Here is a 15587-nt window from a genome sequence, read left to right on the forward strand (position 1 = left end):
AATCTTGTTGCCATAAAAATAATTAATTTTTAAAAATTAAAAAAATAAGGCAACCAAAAAATTATATTACAAAATCATTTTACAAAAATGGCAATCAGAGAGTATATAGGGAGCAAAAAAACAAAGGAAAAAAGTCTTATAGAGGTGCATCGGGCGCCTCTAATAAAAATAGTATGTTAATTTTTTAGATCTTATTTTGCTAGGCTATTCATCAGATTTTTAAGTTTTGCAATTTTTTGTGATTTCTTTGCTCTTAATATTTACTTTTATACCTAACTTTATATTCACCATTTTGTATTTTTTTTTTTTCTCATAAAGAAGAATCTAAATAGTCCACTTACCGTCCAGCTGGCCCATCTCCTGAGGGGGTGCTGCTGGTCTAGGGGTGGTTCCTACCATTTTTTTTTGGAGGCGGGGAGTATGTGGGACCCTCCAGGGTCACATGGGGTCTCTATTCAGCTCAATGACAGTCACAGGAAATGTTTGCTTTTGGCTCAGTGCCAAGGGGCTTGATTTACTCCAAGGTCCAGCTGGGTGCCACCCAGGAGTTAGGGAATGGTAAGGAGGCCCCGGAGTAGTAATCTAGCTCCTCCCTGGCTGCGAGAGAGACTTGTGACCTGCTTCCTACAGGAGCCACAGGGCAGGGAGGCAGGGGTGAGAATCGCACTGCTGGTCCCCTCCCCTGCTTCCAGCAGCCCATCCTGGGGTACCTCCCTGTGCCTCAGCTTCCGTGTTGACAAAGGTAAACGATAGCGTGCCTCCACACGGGGCTGTTTGTGAGGATGAAATGAATCCACGACACCTGGCACCCCGCGAGCTCTGCAAAAGATGCATAGATAAATCAATACGAACATGTGTCAGCCACTCCCGTTATCTGCTCTCCGAAGAGATTGGCGCTCAGAGCCTGTGTGAACCACGGCAGGGACTTTTTGTGAGAAGATAAGGGGAGGGTCATGTCACACCCCAGCCCGCAACCCCGGTCGGCTCCCCCCATAGACATCTGTGCCCTCTGCATGACCCTCCTCCCACGCGGGTCTCTAACCAAGGCTAGTCTTCTGTTAACCCCTCCACCCAAGGCTGCTCCTTCACCCACCACTCTCTGGTCCCTCAGCTCAAGCCCCCCAGGGGGCGTCCAATGGTCGCTTGTGACATGAAGCCAAGTTTAGTTTCTGCTCCTGCCTTTCATGCTCCCGCCCCCATAATCTGACCCAGCTACACAGTTGCTCAGCTCTGAGAGGCCAGGAAACAGAAGTTTCCTTCCCCAGAAAGCGCCGGGAGACCCGGGCACGAGTCCTGCGCTGGGTAAGACCCAACTTTTCTATGCCCCAGCTCCAGTTTGAGACACAAGTCAGGGTAGGTGCTGAATTTAGACAAGTTCGTGTCTTTTACCTCTCGGAAATTTTCTTGAATTATTTCTTCGACGACTCCCTTCTCTCCGATTTTTCTGTTCTCTCTTCCTGAAACCCCACTTGTTCAGAGGGTAGAGCCCCTGAATTTGTTCTCTAAGGCCCTTCACCTTTTAATCTCCTTTTCATCTCCGACTCTGCTCTCTGCTTCCTGCGAGTTTCCATCAGTCTCTGCAGCTGTACTTCATTCTGCGCTGCTACCTTTGTCATTGCCGAGAGCTCGTCCTTGCTCATTACTTGCTTCATCGTACAGAACCCAGTGCTTGTTCAACAGATACGGCATCTTTTCCTGTCACTCTGAGGATTCCGATTACAGCTAGAAAAAAATTTCTTTTTATTTCCTGCATAATCTCTTCCCTCCAAATTGCCCTGTTAATGATTGTTTTCTTGGTGTTCATTTTTCACGTTATATACTTTTCTCAAATGTCTGGTAATCCTTAGCCACATGCTCATATTTAAGAGAGAGGCACCGAAAAGTTGCTTAGACACTCTCGGCCCACACGTGGGGTTTGTCCGTTGTGGGAGTCACTGTAAAGTAGACCAATTGGCCTGTTTTTTTGGGCGCCCTGTTGATCTCAATATCTTTGGGTCTTTTCTCTTGAGTTGCTCAAATTACCAGAGACAGGTGTTACAATGTCCTGCATAGGGGGCCTCAGGGTTGCAGCGTGCTCCTGGCCAGAGACCACGGGAACCCGGGTCAGGTGGAGGCTGAGGGCTGGGGACACTCGGGAAGTAAGCTCCACAGACCCACTGGCTGTGTGCACGTGAATGGTGGGGCCAGCAGCAGGGCGCCCTGAGCAGCCGGGAGGGTGCCTGGCAGTGCCGCCTCTCACCAAGGCCACGGCGGTCCTCGGAGGACCAGCAGGGGGTGAGGTGGGAGGTGAGGGAGGAAGCTGCCTGCCCGTGTGAGGTCCAGGGAACCCGGGACGTCCCACAGGAACATCCAGAGCTGGACTCCAGGGCCCGGCCCGGCAGTGATGACCTAAACTGAGGCCAAGCCCTGGGCACCCTGAGCACAGCTACGGGCCTCTGCGCCTGCTGCGGGCACATGCCCGTGGAGTGCAGTTTGGACAAAGGCACAGCTAACAAGGTGACAGGAAGGCCAGAGCATGCCAGAGAGGAACTGGGGGCTCAGGAGGCGGAGGTCGTGTCTGGTGCAGGCGGTGCGGTTGGGACCAGGTCTGGAAACCGGCCGCCCCAGGGTGCGGGGCTCCTCAGAGCATGGCGGGGCTACTCAGCTGGGGCTGGGCGGCACCACCAAACCCCACAGCCTCAGGGGCGACGGTCAGGTCCCAGAGAGAGGGAGACCAGACCTGTGTGGCTGGAGAGAGCCCTGGCGTCTGCTCCCTGGCCGACCCTGTCTCTGCGCATGGTCCGTGCCAGGTCCACGGCCGGGGTTCCCGCCACTTATTTCAGGCTAGACAAACGGCCTGTGCAAGCAGAGTGACAAGAACTTCAAACAGAGGAGGACGACCGGGAAGGGCCGGGAAAGGAAGAAAGCACGTGGGCCCCTGTCAAGCGATCACACGGCCCAGTGCAAATGATGGAATCAGATCGTGTGGTCCAGAGAGCAGAGCGGTTTTCAGGGGCGGGGAGAAAGGGCAGCCACCCCCCACCCCTGGCCCGGGGGCACTGTGGGGGGCCGGGCCGGGTCCTTGGTGTCTGACTCTGGGAGACCACGGTCACCCCGAGTCCCCGCGGCGGGCCCAGACCTCGATGCTGGGGAGCCTGTGACCCGGCCCTGCCCCACAGCCACCGCACGCCATGCGTCCTGGGGGGCTGTCCACCCACCTGGCGGCCTGCGTTCCGTGGCGCTGGGCCCGCCGGGCTGTCCGTGGAGGCAGGGAGCAGGGCGTGGGCAGCGAAGGGCTGGGAACACGCGCACCGAGCAGTGAACAGGAGGCTGGAGAGCGCGGCCGCTCAGGCGTGAGGGGCGGCGGGCCGGGAGGGCTCCGCGGGAGCTGATGCGCCCTGGCCGACGGCCCTCAGCAGACCCCGGGCTCCGGCGTGCGGCTCCGGGGCCCTCGGAGGTGTTGCCGCCGGGTCGTGTTTGACCGGTCGCGTTTGACCGGTCGCGTTTGACCGCCAGGTTTCAGGCATCTAGAAGGGCGTGGCAGGCAGGCAGGCAGGCGGTGGCCAGCTCAGTCTGCGGCCTGTATTGTCCGTGTGAGCGAGTAGGACTTGGGGAAGTCAAGCTGCATCCCAGGTCCTGGCTTGTAAGGCCTTCGGGTCAGGGGAGGAGCTTGGGCGGCTCTGGCCCCGCCCCCCAGTGTCCCCCAGGCCCACGGGTGGCCCCTCGGCCCCTCCCGGGAGCACCCTGCTCTCCTTCTTGTTGCCCTGTCTCGATTTACATTTATTTACCTACATGCCCAGCAGCTCTCCAAGGTGATTCCAAAACGCTGCATTTTCCAGGTGAATTTGTTGTTCTAGTTCAGGGCGACTTAAAACACACCCCTTCCCCTCCCCCTCCCCTGCTTTTCCCAGTTCCTGGGAAATACCATCTGGCCCGGCTGGCCCTGCTCTCAGGAACAAGGGCACAAGCAGCACCTTTCTCGAAACACCACGCTGGCCCCTCGGCCCAGGCCCCGCCCCGTCCTTGCACTGTCTTGTCTCCGTTTTCCTTCCTAGTCATGGATCCGAAAGGTTTTGATAGAACAATGATTAACATCTTTACTCTAAGAAGCACTTATGCAAATTGATTACCAAAGGACACACCACGGCCCCAGGATACATGAGCCAGGAACACAAACCGAAGTCTCTCTCTCTCTCTTTCTCTCTCACACACACACACACACTCACACACAGTCACACGCATTGTGGGGTGCAGGTAGTGAGCCCACCTGCGGCTCCGGCCGGCACCTGCTGTGTGGTTGCGTGAACTGGGCCTGCACCGTCCGGCACTGAGCAGGGTCCCCTCTGAAATGCCTTTGGAGGTTGGGACCCAAAGCCGTGTACAGAAAGCTCAGAACCCGTGTCTTAGTAAGGCTGGGGTGGATGGCTGCGAGGTCCCGCCCCGTGAGGAAGCTCCATGAAGGGGAAGGGAAGGACCTTCCCAAGTTCACCTCCTCTGAAGAATGGGACCTGCTGGGAGGAAATTCCCGAGAGACCGAGGCCCGGGCCCCAGCCTTGAGCAGGGCTAACCCAGACACTGGTATGGGCTGAACTGGGTCCCCCTAAAATGCACACGTGGAAGCCCTAACTCCCCGGGTGACTGTATTGGAGACGGCCAGTAGGAGTAATGAAAGCTAACTGCAGCCATTGGGACGAGGCCTAGGTCCTGGAGGACTGATGCCCTTCTAAGGAGAGACCCTCCCACCCCCACCCTATTCCCCCATCTCCCACCTCCCACCCCCCATCTCTGGCTCTCTCCCAGGAAAGGCCACGTGAGACAAAGAGAAGGTGGCCTTCTGCAGACCAGGGGGAAGCCTCTCCAGAGACCACCCTGATGGGACCTTGACCTTGGATTGCTGGTCTCCAGAACTGTGGGCTAGACAACACATTCTGTTGTCTAAGCCCCCAGCCTGTCATATCTTGATATGGCAGCCCTTTGGGCTCGAAAGATGCCACCCTGCTCACCCCACTTTCAGCAAGGAACCCCCCACCCCGCCGCCACTGTGCTATAGACATCTCGGTTAATGACAACTGCACACCGAGCCCCAAACATACATTAAAAACAGATCCACTGGTAATTAGATCGTCATTCAAATATACATCAATGTTATACGATGAGCCCTTGCTTCCGATGATACATTTCAAAAGATTTTATAAAAAGAGTCAGCAATGCAATCTATTGCAACTGTTTATTTAGAAGTCTACAAATATGAGCATTTAAGAAAGATTCACAAAATACTCAGTTGAAACCACGTTTCTGGTTCATTGAATTTCAAATATATTTTACTGTGCTGAACATTATATTCTAGTGCTGTCTAAAACACAGCCAAATTATTTTTCTTTATTCATTTATACACATTCTGTAATTTTTTTTGAAAACCCAGATTAAGATAAAAATATTAACAAACTAACCAATTACAACTACTTTTCCATATACTGAAACATTTTGGGGGTGTGCCTTCTTGCCTTATCCATTTTTGATTCTGTACTCTGCATTGATCTGTAAATGCACTTGGGAATTCTCATTTTACATTTCGCATAAATTCAAACAGCAATGCCTTGTCAAAAGATGAATTCCCTTGGCAGTGCAGGAGCCTAGGTTTGTTAAAAGCACTCACTAAAAATTATTTTTTAATTTACAGATCATACAAAATAAACAATTTACAAGGGAACAGGTGACTTTAGACATTATTTGGAAACCACCTTAGTAGGTGGAAATATAAATGAAGCAATCTGTCAAATTAGACACTGGTCATTTTTGGTCTTTTGTTTTTATTCTTTGCTCCCTTTGTAATGAAATGTGTGTTGTGAATTTCATTTCTTCAAGGCCCAGCGAGCATCAGCTGGGTCTGGTGACCCTTGGCCCATGAGTCACACGAGCTGACTCCCCAGACAAAGGCTCTCAGTCCTTGGTCCTCAGAGGGCGGGAGGGACCTGTGTCCGCACGCTCCCAACTGTTAGAACTAAAGATTCCAAGAAAATAAAGCAGGGATGTGCATGAACATGCCGAAAGGAGGCGTGCGCAGGAAGGAACACGAACGAACGACAACGAAGCCTCTACTGCGTCAGAAGGAATGGCGAAGGTCAGTAGTGCGTGGACGCCACGGGAGAAGGCAGCAGGGCGGTCCGCAGCCTGGCGGGTCTTCCCGGCCGGCCGCGCGGAAGACGGATGTCGCCCGGAACGACGTTAAGACCCGTAGCGATCCTAGAGGGAACCCGAGTGAAAGTCTCCAGCGCTCAGCCTCAGTTCCTCTTTCCCATGCGCACGCGCCGACCCCACACACCGCCCACGGGCACGTGCCGACGCTGCGCCCGAGGGCGTGAGCGCCTGGAAGTGGGCGCGCCCGCCCGCCGGCCCCCAGGACCGCGGGGCCTGCGGAGCGACTCGATTAACATCCCGCCAAGCTCTGTGGCCGCCCGTGGGTGGCGGGCGGGGCTGTGAGGCTGGGAGCAGGGTATCCGGGCACGCAAGGCCGGCGGGCGAGCCCTCTGGGCAGCAAGTGTGACCCGTGACCCGGATAGAGGGGTACGGGGGGCGGGGTGCGCGGGGTGGGGAGACACACATTTGGAGTCTGAACCTGAAAATTCTGGTTCAGCCGAGTGATCTTACAGAAGCAATTTAAACTCTCTGTGCCTCCGTTTCTTCACCTACCAAACGGGGATGTCAAAAGGGGGCAAACTGTAAAATGGGGTGATCATCCACAAACTGGGGATGTCGCCTACTTGGAAGGGCTGATGTGGGCTCAGCTGACCTCGGGGCTTGAAGGAGCTCTGCGCATGCCCACCAAAGGTTACATTAGCCGCAGAAGCGGAACAGAGGGGCCGGGGGCTGAGGGGACCCCCCACAGTGGGGGCACCCCGCCCTGACCTGGGAACCCCGAAGGCACCAGGGTCCATGTCAATTAGGTCCTACTCCATCTGGCCATGTTTTACACTCATAATTGTCTCCTTCGAAAATAACTGTTATCAACTAGAAGGTTCACGAGATAAGCCTTTTGCATAATTAGAGACGGCCTTAAATTGTTACATACAAGAACGGTCCATCCTGGCCTTATTTAAAAGGTTGGAATACACCCTTAATACCCACTTGGAAAATAGTTAAATAAGTTATATGTATTTTCACTCAATAGAATGTGGCTTCTGAAGAATTCTTAATTATATGGAAATGTTCATAACAAAATGTCATGGAGAAAAAACAGGATACAAAACCACATATACCGTGTTAGCTTATATGCACAGACTACCTTTTTAAAGATAAAAAGAATGCATGGAAATCTAGAACTAAAATAAAATATACCAAAATATTGACAGATGCTTCCACTATGAGGTGAGATTGGGGTCATTTTTTATTTTCTTCTAATATTTCTCTGTGCCAATATAGGAAAAAAGTGAATAATAATATTTCCTGTAACAATTCCCTTAGTCTTAAATTAGAAAATTTAAACAAATATAAAGTTATAATTTCTGTTTTTTGCGATGTCCTGGGTTACACCATAGTAAACGTATAAATCAATAACATAAAATCTTATTTTCTAGCAGTTGAAGAGTGGTCCGAATCTCATTTTTGACCCTAGGAACCCACCATCATACCCAGATAACGTCATCCAGTTTCACTCACCTGGATCGAAGTCATGACGCCGTTAGCGAAGACAGACAGTTTTCCAGCGACGGACCTCACCCCCTGCTTAAACTGGGCCATGTCGGGCGCGGTGGGCAGCACGCTCGTGAGGTTGTAGTTTCCTGCACGCGGAGCAGAGCGGACGGGGGCTTGTTACTGCTTGTCACTGCCGCCACCGCAGCACGACCAGTGCTGGGCGCTCAGCGACTCCGGAAGACGATCGTGGATCCCCGCCCTTCCCGCTTCCCACGGGGCCCCCGCGGCGGGGTCGGAACCGGGGTGTGAGCGCCGGCCCCACCATGCTGCGTTTGCCGCCAGCTGCCGGACGGCACGCGCCAGACGAGGCGGCGCCAGGTCTGGGAAGCACCGTGGGCTCCGCGCTGGCGCCGCCACCTTCCACGCTGCGCGCCTCCCCAGGGGCTCCTCACCCTCTCTGGCCCGTTTCCTCCCGACGCCTACCACCGGGCCTGATGGGTAAGTGCTCGGTAAATGGCAGGGGGCGAACATCTGTGGCTTATGTGCCTGGCACCCCTTCCCCCCCCTCCATTCCTCCGGGGCGGCCCCTCCCCGGACCCGTCTGAAGGGCCGGGCACGTGACCCGGGCCAGTCACAGCCTTCCCTGGGATGCACGTGTACCCAGGCGCGAGGAGCCAGGTGCTTGCTCTGGGGTTACGGTGGGGGCAAGGCACTGCTGCAGCCGCGACGGTGGCTGTCCCCCTCCCTCTCTGTCCCCCTCCCTCTCGCGGCTCCGGGAAGGGCGGAGGACACCGGTGCCGGGGCGGAGCACAGCTCACGGCACGTCCTGCGGTCCTCCGCGTTCCCCGCGGGCAGGGCCCAGGCCCTCGCCTTCTCTGCCAAGGCCAGCGTCAGCTGGGGTTCTGTCCCTTAAGTTTCGGTTGCCCCGATGCAACACTAGCGTACTGCCACCAGCCAAGGGGCAGGGAGCCGGGCCACTGTCATCGCGCGTGGATCCGACAGCCGGGCTTCCATGGCGAACGTCTGTCCCGCGGTTGTGGTTCGATGCCAGAGGGGCTCAGGGATTGTGAGTGACCCCAAACCCTGCAGGTCCTCTGGGGAGCCAAGCCCAGCTACCCCCTCGGCTCCACACATCTACACGCGCCTGCCCCTTTCTCAGAACAAGACAGAGCAGACACATCTGTCCTTCGGCACAGACAGCACCCAGAAGAGACGCCGTGTCTGCCCTCGGCGCTGCGCCCCACGCGCCCTGGGGTGGCTGCTAGACCCCCAGTGTCACTCCTTCCCTTCCCTGCTCTACACAGAACTCCTGAATTCTAACCCCTGCAGCAAAGTGTGTCCAGCTGACAGAGGTCTGGGCAGTAGGATGTAGGCAGAAGTGCCTTCCAGGGCGAGACGTGCCCCTTTCCTTCCCTCTTCCTCCTTCCTGCTAGTCGGAATGCCGATGTGATGGCTGGAGTGGGGACAGACACATTGGGCACGAGGCGGAAGTAAGGAATGGAGGTCGTGAGCGACAGGATGGAAGGGGCCTGGGTTCCCGACGCAGGGAGCACAGTGAACCGTCCTGAACTGCCCCCCGCCCCAGAACTGCACATGAGAAACAAACTCAGGTCTGACTCTGCCTTTGTTACTGTGCATTTCCACTACTTACTCAATCCTCACTCATGCTCTAAGCTCCTGGGGGTATAAGTAACTTGGCAACTCCTGGAGCAGGTGACAGGTCCCCAGCAAGGAGGCAGCCTTCTACCCTCTCCCCTGCAGAGCAGCTGCCCTGGGCTGCGAACTTGAGAGCACGGACTGAATTCCCCCTGTGTCTGGCGAAGCCTCCTTCCTCCTCGGGCATCTGGGTGCTATGTCTCCTCTGAGGGCTGCCCAGGTGGGCTTGGGCTACACAATGGGCTCCAGGAAATGACAGTGCTTCCTCAGGAAGTGGCTCCCTGGCCCGAGGGCTGGGCCGGCCCCTCTCCCCACCCACTCCCCCACTTCCAGTTCCCGTAACACCTGCAGGGGGCCTGGCGCTGAGGCGCCCACCACCGACTGGCTGGGCAGGAGGTGGGGAGGTCTCTGGGTGGCCCAGCACCCAGGGTGCTCCCTGATGATGGCAAGGTCCCACAGACCAGGATTTGTTTGGGAACCACGTGGGGCCAAAAGAATTAATGGACCTTTGTTCTCTGGAAGGGGGCGGGAAGGTAAACATGGGCTGGCCACAGTTTTCCTTTGAGACTGAAAAGCCTGCTCTCCTTTGATCTGCAGCAGGTTCTTTAGCAAACAATAACATTTCAGAGCAAAACTGCCAGCACCGTGATCACCACACTCTGGCTGCTGCTGCGGCTCTGGCCCTTAGGTCCCCTGGGCTGACCTGCTCCTGTGCCAGGGCTCCTGCGAGGTGACCCAGCACCAACCCTGGGGGGCGCAGGTGGGTCACTGGACAACGTCAGCACACCTGAGAGCACAAGCCCGCGAGCCATGCCGCCCGCTCAGCGCGGGAGACAGCCGGCCAGATGCGGCCTGACCCGGACCACTGAGCCCCCTGCTCCTGCTTCGCCCAGGTGAGGGGTGAAGCGCAGGGTGCTCCCAGCCGGCAGGTACCACGCGGCCGGCAGTTACCACACAGTCAGCACGCCCCAGCTCAGCAGGGACCCCTCCTGCTCACTGCAGTGCAACCCAGAGCAGCCTGAGGGCCCCAGTGGGTCTTCTCACCCCCGAACCCCGACACAGGAGGCCCGTGCCCTCATCTGTCCTGCGACCTCCGCTGTTGAGGCCGTTTCCCTCTGGACTCGGAGCAGTTATTCTCTGAAGCTATAGGACCAAGTGGCCGCCCAGCTCCTCGAGGCTGGAAATGAGGGGTGCAGGCAGTGCGGGGCCGTGAGGCCTGGCTCTGGACAACTGTAATGTTGGCCGTGACACAAGAGGGACACACAGCACTTCCTTCCCCCTGTGGCCTGGCTGAGGGACCCGGCTTTCCCGTGGCTCAGGCCAGAGAGGCACACTGGAGGGCGACACAGCCCTGGACATCCCGGGCCCGCTCCCCGGGGCTCCCAGGCCCCTCCCCACTGGAGGCTGGGCCCCGATGAGGGGTGCGAGAGGCGGGTGGTCCCTCTCCACCTCCTGCTTCCGGAGGAACCGCCCTCGGTCTTCCCTGGAGGACCGAGGCTGGAGGAGTCCCCCGTCCTGCCTGCTTCTGGGACACCCGGCACGGGCCAGAGGCCGGGCTGGCACTTCGTGCACAGGACGTCGCGTAAGCCTCAGCACAAACTGGCGAGGGAGGTGGTAGCCACCCACTTTACAGACAAGACTGCGGCTGGAGGCGCCATGAAATACCCAAGGCGTCACCATCAGAGTGGTCGGCGTCACACGGGAGCCCAGGGCTGCCCGCCACCACACGGCCGCCCTGCGCCAGGACGCCCGTGCGCGGCAGTGTTTCGGGGGTTGACTGGCGGGACTTGGGGATGCTGCTGAGACTTCATGGCCTGTCTGCTCACGGAGGACAGGTGCTCGCAATCTTGGAAAAGTAAAAAGTCCTATTCAGAGAAAACGTATTCGTGCCACAGACACGACGGAGACCGAGTCAGGTTGGCGCCCCCCGCCCCCCACTCACCTGCTGGCTGCTTCTTCTGCTCGTCAAACAGATCGGCTGAGCTTATGGAGGAACTTGCCGCGAGCCTCTCCAGCCGAGCCCGGGTTTCATACTGGACAAGACCAGGAAAAGGAGACGTCAGGCTCCAAGTACCACGAGCAGCTTGACAAAACAGCCACTGAGGAGCTGCCACTGGAACGTGTCTGTCCCCGAGGCACTCTCCCCCAGCAGCTGCCGAAAGCCACCACCACGGCCGGGCCCGGGGACGGTGTGACGCTGGCCTTCTGCAGGTCACAAGCAGACAGATCTCACAGCGCCATGGCCAGGGACAGTCAGGGCCGGGGGAAACCAGAGCGAGGCGAGGGAGCGACGTCCCCGCCACGGGGCTGCTCCGCCCAGCTGCCGGGAAAGGCGACCCCAACACCCATTATTCTGTAAGTGAACTTGAACGTTGTCAGCTCTGAAACAAGGCGCATGTTAGGGGTTGGGGAAAGGGGAAAAGCTTGGTGGCGACTCTAAATACTCCCGAGGGTAGAACTCGAAGGTTCTGCCACATAAGGCAACGTCAGCACACCTTAGGACGGGATTCCCCGGAGAGTCCCAGAGGCCCAGTCACACGCGCAGTGCCAGGGCTTTGAGTCAACACACGCGCGTTCAGAATGAGGGAACCGCGAGCCTCTCCATTCCCAACTGAGTCTCACCGCTTAGCAAGACTCCGCCAAGACGAGCTCGCTAACATTTCCCGAGAAAAGATGCAACCACCTGAAAATAAATATATCCACCCTCCACAAGCACATCTAGGTACTCCATTTAACTATGGTTAAACATCACCAAGTAAATTGTAGCTGTATCAAAAACTGCCTGAAATTTATTCAAAAGATACAGAACGGCTGGCTGGCTGTTCCGAGCACTGAGACAGGAATGAGAGGGAGAACACGCGGTACCCGGCCTCCGATCGCTGCGGCGGCCGGGGCGGCAAGGGCCAGTGATCAGGCGGAACGGCTCGGGTTCGCGTTCCGGCTCCGGCTCTCTGGGGCCTGGGGCCTCTCGCGGCCTGAGTGCACCTCACTCGGCGTCCATCACCTGCTCGCGCGGCGCCCAGGCCCCTGCCTGCTTCCTGCTCGGGGGGCCCACACGGAAGCTCTCCAGACACTTACGTCAGCTTGGGCTTGTCTTCCAAAGTACATATCTGAGGAAATGGCCTTGACGTTGCCAAATTTCTTCTGGGCCTCGTCTGTATTTTCAACTGGCTCATAGTCCGGCTTGCGGCGAGTAGTAGGTCTACAACGAGAAACAGCCGCAATAGTAGTGACGTCAGCAAGCTGGCGGAATCGGCGTTTTCCACCATCGCTCCCCACAGAACATTGACCTTGACAATCACGCACAGACGAGAATGCCCTGGTGGGCGTCCAGGAGTCCAGCACCGAGATGCCGGGACACCAGGGTGCGCAGAACCCAAGACTGGGCGCGCTGCAGACGGCGAAACGGTTTCATCCTGCCCCACCCCAAGGCGACACAGCTTTGAGCCAAGAGAGATTCACGTGGCCCACAATTTCTCGCATGGTGGAAGGTGGAAGGGTGGTGAGTGGGCACCTGGTTTCCCCAGCGGTGTGGTCACTGCCAAGGTGTCTACTTCTTTGTCACCCCACCCAGGATACTGAGGTGACCTGTGTGGCTTAGGGGCTGGGAGGGGCTGGAAGCGTAACGGCCGGGGCTTGAAACCATCCAAGGCACGCGGATCCTACTTAGCGCTTTGCAGACGCCATGAGGAGGCCCACTAGCAAGCCTGGGTGCAGTTTGTCTCCGGAGCCCCCAAATGGCCCACGGCTGCCGTCCAATGCTCCGTGCACTTCACCCACGCGCCGCCCCACTTCCCATGGCTGGCTCCCTGCACATGCAGATGGTGAGAGCAAGCCTTCGCAGACAGCTACTGAGCATGTGCAGGAAGCCAGCCCCACGCCGTGGAACTCGGAGAGCACACACGCACTCGAGCATCTCGGGACAATCCTGGACAAGCAGACAGGAGGCTCTCAGCACCTGGCCAGGCTTCGTGGGATTACGAGAAGATATACCATCTTAAGAATTCACCCCCAACAGCGAATGAGATGTATGGAGTAGGCGTGTCCATAGAAAGGACCCCAGAAAGCCTCGGAAGCCCAGCAGGGCTGACGGTTGGTGGCGTTGCTCACCCAAAGCCATTCCGTCGTTGATTCTGGAGCAGGCGATTGCTTCTTCAAATACAAAGGCAGCAAGGAACATGAAAAACCAAGGAAACATGACCCCCACGAAAGGAACACAATAATTTTCCAGTAACTGACCCCTGACAAAGAATTCAAAATATTTGTTTTAAGGAAGCTTAGCAACCTGTAAGAACACAGATAGGCAACTCAGTGAAATCTGGAACGTAATACACAAACAAAATGAGAAATTAGACAGAGAGGCAGCAATCATGAAAGAGGATCAAACGGAAACTCTGGAGCTGAAGAATACAGGGAACGGAATGAAAAACGCGACGAAGACCGTCAACTCCAGACACAGTCCAGCGGACGAAAGAACCTGGGAGTTCAAAGATGATTTACGTTAAATTTCCCAGTCAGTGGAGGGAAAGAAAAAGAAAAAAGAATGAGAAAGAGTGAAGAAAGGCTACATAAACTATGGGATACCATCAAGAAAACAATTCAGACATTACGGGAGACCGAGAAGGAAAAGAGAGAGAGAGCCTATTTAAGGAAATCACGGCAAAACATTTCACATCTGGGGACAGCTATGGACATCCAGGTACAGGAAGCTCATAAGTCTCCAAACAGATTCAGTCCAAATAGGTCTTCACCAAGACACATTAGAATCAAACTGTCAAAAAAAAAAAAAAAAAAAATCGGAGACTTTTGAAAGCAGCATGAGAAAAGAAACTCGTCAATCACATACAGGGAACTCCCGTAAGGCTATCGGCAGATTTCTCAGCGGAAGCCTTGCAGGCTAGGGGAGAGTAGGGTAATGTAGTCAAAGTACTGAAAGAAAAAACAAAAAACTGCTAACCGCTAGACTTGCTTCACGAGAAATGCTAAAGTGTTCTTAAAGCTGAAATGAAAAAACGCTAACTAGTATCATGAAAACATATGAAAGTTTAAAACTCACTGGTAAAGGTTAAGTATATAGTCAAATTCAGAATACCCTAATACTGTAATGCTGGTGTGTAAATCACTTGACTCTAGTACAAAGGTTAAAAGGCAAAAGTGGTAAAAGTAACTATAGCGACAATAATGTTAGTGGATGTTCAACGTAAAAAGATGTAAACTGTGATACCAAACACGTAAAATGCAGAGGGGAGCATAAAAGGATAGAGTTTTTGTATGCAATCTAAGTTGTCATCAGATTAAAACGGGTCGATATGACTATAGGATGTTTTATGTACGCCTATGGCAGTCACAAAACACAGTTCTACAGTGGATACACCACGAAAGACAAAGAGGAAGGGAGACGGCAAGAGCGAGGGAACGAAGGAACCGCGGAACAAGCGGAAATCAGTGAACGAGACGCAGTACTACATCTTTACCTATCGACAATTACTTTAAATGTAAATGGATTGAATTTTCCAATCAAAAGACATAGGGCGGCTGAATAGATTAAAAAAAAACCACAGACACAAAAAACAAGACACAACCACATGCTGCCTACAGGAGGGAGACGCATTTCAGTTTTAGGGATGCAAATAGGCTGAACGTGAAGAGGTGGAAAAAGATACTGCACCCAAGCAGAAACCGAGAGAGAGCAGGGACACACTTACATCAGACAAAACAGACTGTAAGCCAAAAAATGTAACAAGAGACAAAGGTCATCATGTAACAATAAAGGTGTCCATTCATTAAGAGGCTATAACAAGGGTAAATATAGATGCACCCAATGCTGGAGCACGTAAATATATTAAGCAATATTTATTATTCTCAAAATCAGTCCCAGTATATTTATTAATGTATTAATATTAACATTAATATTAATACATTAACAAATATGTTAATAAATATATTAAGCAAGATCTGAAGGGAGAAATAGTACTACGACAGTAAAAGACTTCAATACCCTGCTTTCAACAGTGGATGGGTCATCCAGACAGAAAGTCAACAAGGAAAACGGAGCTTGAACTATACATTAAACCAAAGGGACCAACGGACATATTCAGGACATTCCATCTCATAGCAGCGGAACACACATTCTCAAGTGCACAGAGAACATTCTCCAGGATAAATCACACGTTACATCATAAAACAAATCTGAATCATGTGTCAGGTCCTAACAGATTTGTGAAGATTGAAATCATATTAAGTATCTTTTCCAACCACAGTGGGATGAAAGCAGAAATCAATAACAGGAGGAAAACTGGAAAATTCACAAATAGTGGAAA

The 15587-nt window shown here is 54.3% G+C and overlaps 1 protein-coding gene and 1 long non-coding RNA gene across 2 annotated transcripts in view; one reads left to right on the forward strand and one right to left on the reverse strand.

The window, feature by feature from the left end:
- The first annotated feature begins 1066 nt into the window (after positions 1–1066).
- Positions 1067–13878, forward strand: LOC118613808. The gene is made up of 2 exons (XR_004955904.1): positions 1067–1353; positions 7592–13878. It is a non-coding gene; the product is annotated as an uncharacterized LOC118613808 (long non-coding RNA).
- The window catches only part of ARFGAP3 (ADP ribosylation factor GTPase activating protein 3), a 44058-nt gene continuing 33658 nt past the window's right edge, over positions 5188–15587 (reverse strand). The window contains exons 13-16 of the mRNA XM_016135784.2: positions 12346–12469; positions 11210–11300; positions 7636–7757; positions 5188–6222 (exon numbers count right to left, since the gene is read on the reverse strand). Coding sequence (XP_015991270.1) covers positions 6205–6222; positions 7636–7757; positions 11210–11300; positions 12346–12469 — 355 coding nt within the window. The 3' untranslated portion in view covers positions 5188–6204. The remainder of the gene's footprint in view (positions 6223–7635; positions 7758–11209; positions 11301–12345; positions 12470–15587) is intronic.

The sequence above is a fragment of the Rousettus aegyptiacus genome, unplaced genomic scaffold (genome assembly GCF_014176215.1).
Source record: "Rousettus aegyptiacus isolate mRouAeg1 unplaced genomic scaffold, mRouAeg1.p scaffold_m13_p_2, whole genome shotgun sequence".
Lineage (NCBI taxonomy): Eukaryota > Metazoa > Chordata > Mammalia > Chiroptera > Pteropodidae > Rousettus > Rousettus aegyptiacus.